The sequence below is a fragment of the Penaeus japonicus genome, unplaced genomic scaffold (genome assembly GCF_977035675.1).
Source record: "Penaeus japonicus unplaced genomic scaffold, GWHDUDI00000001_assembly GWHDUDI00000020, whole genome shotgun sequence".
NCBI classification, from domain to species: Eukaryota; Metazoa; Arthropoda; class Malacostraca; order Decapoda; family Penaeidae; genus Penaeus; species Penaeus japonicus.
In genome coordinates this window covers 13,061,685-13,071,684 of record NW_028234422.1, presented here as the reverse complement: position 1 = coordinate 13,071,684, position 10,000 = coordinate 13,061,685, and the positions used below count along the sequence as shown (strand labels likewise).

The following is a 10,000-nucleotide window of genomic DNA, read 5'->3' as shown; positions in this document are numbered from 1 at the left end:
CCCAAATCAAGGTTTACCAAGGTTCTATGTGTGAGGAAGATGGTAGAAGGATAGAATGCCAGTAAATTAACGCATTTTAATATATATAAAATATTTACCTCCCTGATACGGGACTCGAACCCGGCCCCCCGCCCCGTAAGATCGACAGGCCACGGTTTGTACCGACTCAGGCTTCACGACCGTATAAAAGAGATGTTCAAAAACCAGACGTCTTAATGAGATGTCATGGAGACATTACCTATGTGTTTATGCCAGAAACATGGATAGCGAGGTTTCACGCGAACATTCCCACGGGCAACTCGGCACAGCCCGGACGGAAAACACCCCAAATTTTCAAGTCCCAAATCAGTTACCAACGCGGTTATATGTGTGAGAAGATGGTAGTATTGAAATGCAGTAGTAACGCATATTTAAATATATACAATTCCATTTTCCTCCCTGTCCGGGACTCGAACCCGCCGCCGTAAGATCGACAGGCACGGTTGTTACCGATACTCAGATACACGACCGTTAATAGAGATGTTTCAACCAGACGTCTTATGAGATGTCATGGGACATTACCTATGTGTTCTTGCCAGAACAGTGATAGCGAGGTTTTCACGAACATCTCCCACGGGCACTCAGGCAGCCACGGAAATCACAATTTCAAGTCCCAAATCAAGTTCCAAGGTTATATGTGTGAGAAGAAGGTAGTGAGTCTTATAGAAAGTAGAATGCAGTTATATATATATCATACATTCATATAAATATTTTTATATATTTAGAGAGTTAGTTATATATATAGAGATGTATTTAATATTTATTTACATATATATATTTGTTATTATTTTTCTTAATGATATATAGACATATATATTATTTATTATATATATAGATATATAGATATATTTATATATATATGTGAATGGTATAGATATATATTTTTATATTATAAATATAATCATAATTTTATATAGAGTTATTAATATATATATACATACATATATATATATATATATATATATATATATATATATCTGTATATTATAACTATATCTAACATAATATATATATATATATCTATTATATAAATTATACATATACAAATATTTATATATATATATATATATATTATTTATAAATATGTAAATATAATATATATATATATATATATTACATATAATTATATATATATATATATATTATATATATATTATATATATATATATATATGTATATGTTATATTGTGTATATGTATATATTATATATTATATTATATATATATATATATTATATATCAATAACGTCTCTTCTGTGTGTGTGTGTGTATGTGTGTTTGTTATACATAACAATGTATCTATAGTATCTATATATATATATATATATATAAAAATCCATGTATATATATTTATATTATTTATATTATATTTATATATTTTGTATACATACTTACATATATATGATATATATGAGTTATTTGTATAATATATATATATTTATATATGATATTATTATATTTATAGATTTTTATTATTTATATTTATATATATATACATTGATATTCTTGTATACTCATAATTATTATATATATTATTTATATATATTTTTATATTTATATATATTTATTCATAGAATATAAATATATGTCTATATAAAAACCATATAATAACATATAAATATATATAAATAAATAATATATAAATTACATATACATATATATATATATATAATATATAAATAAAAAGACTATATATGTATATATATATCTATATAAAATATAAATATACAGATACATCTATAAATACTATATAATATATATAAATAATATATATATATAAATAAATATTAAAAGTAATTTAATGTGTAATATGAAAATATAACTATAAAAATATCTATATAAAAAACAAAAAATCAAAAAATACGTAATATAAAACGTGTGTGTGAGAAGATTGTTTGTAAAAAGCATATATCATCAATATAATGTATATAATTATAAATATATATATATATATATATATAATATCAATATCTATCTATAAAATACGTATATATGTGTGGTGTGTGTGTTGTATGTGTGATTGAATATACATATATATGTATAATATGTATATATATATTTAAATATATATATATAACATATATATATATATTTAAATCAAAATATATATATATATATTATAAATAAAAAAATAAATTGCATATATAAATATATATATATAAAAATAATATATATATATACTATATCAATAAATATTGTATATATATATATATATATATATATAAATATACTAAATAGAAAAATATATCTATATAAAAAAATGATATATTGTATAAAAAATATGTTAAATATAAGATCAAAGATATATATAAAAAATTATATAAAAATGAAGTCTAATCTAAATATAATAAATAAAATATTATATATAACTATATATTATAATATTACGTATCTATGTGTGTGGTGGTTGTGTGTAAGTGTGTTTTGTATATTTACATATATATGTATATATGTATATATATATATATATCTATATATATATAAATATATATATTTATCTATATAATATATAATATATATCTTATATATATATATTGATCTATATTATTAAATATATTATATATTATATATATATTTTATTATAAATATTGGCTATATTATATATATATATCTATATATAATCAATCTACTATTTCAATATCTATATATTATATATCAATATATTGTATATATTGTATATATAGATATTGAATATATTAAATATCTCTTTATTATATAGAAGTATCTTATAGATATATATATCTTATATCTGTATTTTATAATATATATACATATGTATAAACTCTAGCGTTAAATTGATTCATATTCCTTTGTCTTTCTCTATCAAACAAACGCTGAAAGAAAAGAGTTTTTTTGTTTCTCTTTTTCTTTTGTTTCTTCATCCTCTTCTCTGCGTTCTTTATTTATATAATAGTTTATATATATATATACAAATATGGAAGTGTTTTTATATATATTATATATTCTATATTTATTTTTATATATATATATATATATACAGACACATATATTATATATATACATATTTTTTTATAATATATTTTATATATGATGTATATATATATTTATTTATAATATATTTATAGATTTTATTTATATATATTATATATATACTAGATATTAGGTGTATCTATATACAGGTTATATATGTATATATACTGCCCACCAAATCCTCTTACCCTTATACTATATGCGTTTCTTTATCTTGTTTTGTTTTATCCACTTGACTATTTCTTGATTCTCTTTTGCCAGTTTTTTTCTACCTATGCTTGTATTCCTCTCTCTCTCTCTCTCTCTCTCTATCTAATAGTTAATATGTATATTTATTTAATATTTTTTTTGTATTTATATTATAATTATATATATACTTTATAGACATATACATATACATATATTTATTTTTTATTTTTATTATTTATATATTTATTTATTATATTATATATATATACTTATATATATTTTTATATAGATATTATAGTAAGATATTTATTTAGATTTATAGATATATATATGTATTTATATATACATATATAATCTTCTATCTATCTATCTATTCTATCTATCTATCTCTCCATCATCGCTCTCTCTCTCTCTCTCTCTCTCTCATCTCTCTCTCTCATCTCTCTTCTCTCTCTCTCTCTCTTAGATACTTCTCTCTCTCTCTCTCTCTCTCTTTACTCCTCCTCTCTCTATCTCTATCTCTCTTCCTCTCTTCCTCTCTCTCTATCTCTATCTATCTATCTATCTATCTCTCTCTCTCTCTCTCTCTCTCTCTCTCTCTCTCTCTCTCTCTCTCTCTCTCTCTCTCTCACCCTCCCTCTCTCTCTCTCTCTCTCTCTCTCCCCCTCCTCCTCTCTCTCTCTCTCTCTCTCTCTCTCTCTCTCTCTCTCTCTCTCTCTCTCTCTCTCTCTCTCTCTCTCTCTCTCTCTCTCTCTCTCTCTCTCTCTCTCTCTCTCTCTCTCTCTCTCTCTCTCTCTCTCTCTCTCTCTCTCTCTCTCTCCACCCGACTATTTCTTGATTCTCTTTTGCCAGTTTTTTTCTACCTATGCTTGTACAGTATTCCTCTCTCTCTCTCTCTCTCTATCTCTCTCTCTATCTCTCTCTCTCTCTCTATCTCTCTCTCTCTCTCTCTCTCTCTCTCTCTCTCTCTCTCTCTCTCTCTCTCTCTCTCTCTCTCTCTCTCTCTCTCTCTCTCTCTCTCACTCCTAATTTTATCTACATTGATCTCCCCTGAATCCGTTTCCCTTTTTCCCTCTCTCTCTCTCTCTCCTCCTAGTCTTTCCTCTCCTTTGATGTCTTTTGTTCACATTTCACTGCTTGTCTCGTCTTCTATCCTTCTGTCTCTAAGGCTTCCCCTCCTTAGGGCTCCTTTTCCCTATCTACCCCTACGTCAGCCTCCTGTCACATGACCGCAAGGGACGCGTGCTCACCTGAGATGGTTCCTGGGCACATTGTGGACGTCGTTGTAGACGAGCCTGAGGCGGAACATGTCTGAGTGCAGGTCTGGCTCGAGCGCCCAGGCCTGCTTGTCGCGGTCGTAGCACTGCACGGGCGTCGTGTTGGCCGCGAGGGGCTGCAGCCGCACCTCGCTCGTCGTGTTGGCCAGGATCATCTCCAGGTACAGCCTGAGCACGCCTTTGTGCACCAGGTCGTGCAGCCGTGTGCGCGCCGGCGACCAGCCCGGAGTGCGGCCCTCGTGGTCCGACAGCTGGTCGAGTATTCCCGAGTCGGCCCTCCGCTCGCCCTCGCCCACCACCATCAGGTACCGCACGCGGCACTGATGGTCGAAGCCGGTGAGGCGCCGCAGCTGCACGGACGGCCGCCCGTCCAGGCCTGACGAGCTGGTGACGGACACGTGCCAGTCGTAGTGGCCGAAGTGGAAGTAGGGCGACTCGAAGCGGTTCTCCTTCCTGTTGGCGACGCCGCCGTTGATGGGCGGTGGCACGCGGAGCTCCGCCTCGAAAACCGTGCGGATGTTGGCCACCGTCAGTTCCAGCTGGAACTCGCCGTTCTCGTCCGTAAAGTTCCGCGAGTAGAGGTCCTCCATGTTGATGAGCCGCCTGTTGCCCTGCGCCGGCGAGTCGAATGTGAACTTGACCTGCTTGCCCGTGAACGCCTCGTTGGTGCTGAAGTGCTCTCGGTTGAGTAAGGTGAAGGTGAAGTCGATGTAGACGCGCATCCCCTCGCACGGGTTGCGCCACACCAGGTACACGCCGAGCACCTTCTCGGAGCGCGAGAACGTGATGGCCCAGCGCTGGTAGCCGTACGTGAGCTCCTTGCTGGTGACATCACGATGCAGGTCGCGGGTCACGCTGCGGGTCACCACGAAACTGAAGACGTGGGTGTTGCCCCGGTCGTTGAGCTTCACAAAGCGGTGGAGCAGCGCCATCGCAACTCACGGGCCTGAAACAAAAGGAAAAAATCTCCTGAATTTACGTGATACTACAAATGCAGATGCAAGAGTGATTGCTTTAGAAGTGTATTTGCAATGTCCCTCTTTAGCTCACGCTGAACTGGGGAAAATTACTGGACAGTCCATTCATCAATCGAGGCAGCAAAGGGCTTGGATCCGAGCACATAAATTATTCATTGAACAATGTATGCGAATTAATATTAATACTTTTGATTTCGATAATGTAGTTCAGATTGTTACTTTATTGATCTTTTACTTATAAGATAGATATATATAGATAAAGATATATAAACATATATATATATAGATAGATAGATAAAGATATACATAGATAGATAAAGATATAGGTAGATAGATAAGGATATATATAGAGAGGAAAATAGATAAAAATATATATAGAGAGAGATAGATAAAGATAGATAGATAAATAAATAGACGTAGACATAGATGGATATGAATAATTGTGTGTATCTAAATTCCTCCAATATATATGCATGGGAGTGGGTACCTCCTAAGAACAAATCTTCTAATCAAAGTACAGCCTCTTTCTTTCAGCTCAACGGAAGGACGACGACCTGCCTGGCCTCGCCTTTGAAGGTCGGTGCTATTCTTCATCAACCACTTCCCCCGTCCGCTTACCATCACCTCGCTTGAAAGATCCTGCCTATCTCTTTCTCTCTCTCTATCTCTCTCTCTATCTATCTTTATCTATATATCTATCTATTTCTAGATCGATCTATCTCTACTTCTTTATCTATCTATCTATTTCTAGATCGATCTATCTCTACTTCTTTATCTATCTATCTATTTCTTCTCTTCTCTTCTATCTCTTATCTGCTCTCTCTCTCTATCTATCTTCTCTCTCTCTCTCTCCTCTCTCTCTCTCTCTCTCTCTTCTCTCTCTCTCTCTCTCTCTCTCCTCTCTCTCTCTCTCTCTCTCTCTCTCTCTCTCTCTCTCTCTCTCTCTCTCTCTCTCTCTCTCTCTCTCTCTCTCTCTCTCTCTCTCTCTCTCTCTCTCTCTCTCTCGCTCTCTCTCTCTTTCTGTGTGTGTATGTGTAGAGCAGTGGTTTTCAAACTATTTAGTATGACGGCACACTAAGAAACAACAAATATTTTGGCGGTTCACCTGTCCTTTGATATATATATATATATATATATATATATATATATATATATATATATATATATATATATATATATATATATATATATATATATATATATATATATATATATTATTTTCGCAGCACACCAAGGAGATAATGGTGGCATAATAGTGTGCCGCGGAATTACTGCTGTAGAGGTTTGGGTGGCGACCTCTACCATGGTAGCGTGGCTTATGGTGTGGTGAACATGGCCGAAACAGCTTTCTTGGTTTCTTTGCTAAGCTTGAACATTGGTGTGTTGGAGTGAGGGCTGCTCATCCTCCGAGGAGCGAGGTGTTGCTCCTCTTCTCCCCGAGAGGAGATTCTCTACCATGTACGATTTGTCTGAGAATCACGTGCATGACATTGTAATGAGAAGACGGGTGTTGCATGTGCACATAGCTCTTGCGAAGGAAAAAACAAAACAACACTGGTATGTGTGACGTGACAGTAAGAAAGGGGAGAACAGATAAGTGAAGCTACGAGCGCACGTATATATATGTATATATGTGTATGTGATAATGATATCCCCCCCCCCTCTCTCTCTCTCTCTCTCTCTCTCTCTCTCCTCTCCTCTCCTCTCTTCTCCTCTCCTCTCCTCTCATTTCCTCTCCTCTCCTCTCCTCTCCTCGCTTCTCATCTCCTCTCCTCTCCTCTCCTCTTCTCTCCTCTCCTCTCCTCTCCTCTCATTTCCTCTCCTCTCCTCTCCTCTCCTCTCCTCTCTTTTCACTCCCTCTCTCTCTCCTCCTCCTCTTTCATCCAGCTCTTTTGACCTTTAGAACCCTGTGCTTTAAGCTAGTTATTTTCAAAGCGTCCTTTTCTCCTTATACTTTTTTCAGATTCATCCGCCCCATTTTCAGTATCTTTCGTTCGCGCTATTCATTTGAGTGTCACATTTAAAATTGTTTAAGACTTTCATTCGTTTTCATTCTGTTGCACATTTCTTGTATGAAAAAAATGAATTATTTTACTTTTCTCTCTCTCTTTCATTCTCTCTCTCTCTCTCTCTCTCTCTCTCTCTCTCTCTCTCTCTCTCTCTCTCTCTCTCTCTCTCTCTCTCTCTCTCTCTCTCTCTCTCTCTCTCTCTCTCTCTCTCTCTCTCTCTCTCCTCTCTCTCTCTCTTCTTCCTCTCTCTCTCTTCTCTCTTCTCTCTCTCTCTTCCAAATCTCCTCTCTTCTCTCTCTTCTCTCTCTTCTCCCTCTTCTCTCTCTCTCTCTCCTCTCTCTCTCTCTCTCTCTCTCTCTCTCTCCCTCCTCTCTCTCTCTTTCTCTCTCTCTTCTCTCTCTCTCTCCTCTCTCTCTTCTCTCTCTCTCCTCTCTCTCTCTCTCTCTCTCTCTCTCTCTCTCTCTCTCTCTCTCTCTCTCTCTCTCTCTCTCTCTCTCTCTCTCTCTCTCTCTCTCTTTCACTTCGTTATTGCCAATTATAATTGTCATTATCATTATCGTCATCATCATTATCATTATCATTGTCATTATTGTCATCATTACTATTTTATCATCATCCTTATTGTTGTTGATATTGTTATCATTTTTATCATTATCATTATATTTATTATCATTATCGTTGTCATCACATCATCATTGTCATTATATCATCATCATTATCCTTATCATTATCATTATCACCAATGTCATTATCATTATTAACAATATTGTTATTCTCATTATCATTATATCATCCTCATCATCATTAGCAGAATCATTAACAATGTCTTTGTCATCATTTTCTTTATCATCATCGTTTTCATTATTCTTATTGCTATAATTATCATTACTATCATTATCGTGATTATCCTGAGTATCATTCCTTATTGTTATCATTATTTTTGTTTTCTTAACATTTCTATCAAAAAATAGCATTAGCATTAGCATTAGCATTATTATTCTAGCTATAATCATCTTCAACATCACCATTACCTTTATTGTTATCATTGTTATCATTATCATTGTTATTCTAATAATAATTATCATCACCATCATTATCATCATTATCATATTTATTATTGTTATTATCATTAAAAATGTTATCATTATCACTATTGTAATCATTATTACTATTGTCATTACTACTATCAATGCAGTCATCATTACTACAATTGCTGATATCATTGTTATTATTATTATCATGAATATTATGATCTTTAATAATTTCAGTATCATTATTGCTGTTAATATTATTACTATAATTATCGTTTTTGTTATTACTATTGTCACGATCATCTTTATAACTATCTTTATCATTATAAAATATCTGTTTCATATATCACCATCATGTTATAAAGCATGTTATATATCAGCGTTGTAAAATATCTTCCTCATCTTTATGGAAAAAAATAAATATGGCAGCCATGATTGCATCCTTTCACCATTCAAAAAAAAAATCGGACTGAACGCCACTTCACAGTAGTTCACATTCACTGTTTTCAGCCGTTACTCTTCCTTGCACTGTTAGTGTGTATCTAAATCATACAAAACACTTTAATTCACGCTCGTCCCTTTGAGCACCTCGAGTCCCAACTCTGAGTAACTTTAATGGAAAGGTGTCCCAGCACAGCCCCTTATCTCTTGTCTATTTCTAGCTCCTGTCTCTCCAACTTTCACAGCATTCGAGACACCACACAGACCCTTTCTCGACTTCCTATTGATTCCGTAGCTCCTTGAGTTACTTCTTTTCCCAAGGTGTTTCCTTATTCAGTTGATGTTAAATAGATTCTCTCTCTCTCTCTCTCTCTCTCTCTCTCTCTCTATCTATCTATCTATCTATCTATCTATCTATCTATCTATCTATCTCTCTCTCTCTCTCTTTTTCTCTCTCTCTCGCTTTCACTCTCTCTCTCTCTCTCTCTCTCTCTCTCTCTCTCTCTCTCTCTCTCTCTCTCTCTCTCTCTCTCTCTCTCTCTCTCTTTATCTCTCTCTCTCTCTCTCTCTCTCTCTCTCTCTCTCTCTCTCTCTCTCTCTCTCTCTCTCTCTCTCTCTCTCTCTCTCTCACTAACTTCCTCCTTATCTCTCTCTCTCCCTCCCTCCCTCTCTTTCTCTCTCATTTCTTTAATTCCAACCAGCCACCTTCCCCTTTTTCTATATAAAACTCGGTCCCAGGGCACCCCGTAATTTTTTTCCCTCACGGCGTAGAAATTCCTTTAGTGCTATTTCCTGGCCCGGCGTTCGTCCCATATAAAGAGATTTTCTTTTCCTTTTATCATGCTTTATTCATTTTATTGCCGCTATGTTGTTCGCATTACTGCCAAGATATGATTTATGTTTTCTATTAAGGAAAGCAGAAAAATACGTAAATAGAATGAATATCTGATCTAAATATGTTGAAAATATGATGGTAGTGCATGCATACATTCACATTTGTCTGTGTGTGTGTGTGTGTGTGTGTATGTGTGTGTGCGTGTGTGTGTG

At 34.2% G+C, this 10,000-nt stretch overlaps 1 protein-coding gene across 1 annotated transcript in view; it reads right to left on the bottom strand.

The window, feature by feature from the left end:
- Positions 1-10,000, bottom strand: part of LOC122250364 (uncharacterized) — a 79,398-nt gene that overhangs the window by 12,333 nt on the left and 57,065 nt on the right. Inside the window, exon 3 of the mRNA XM_086548025.1 lies at positions 4,469-5,441. Within this exon, the coding sequence (XP_086404151.1) occupies positions 4,469-5,427 (959 nt within the window). The 5' untranslated portion in view covers positions 5,428-5,441. The remainder of the gene's footprint in view (positions 1-4,468; positions 5,442-10,000) is intronic.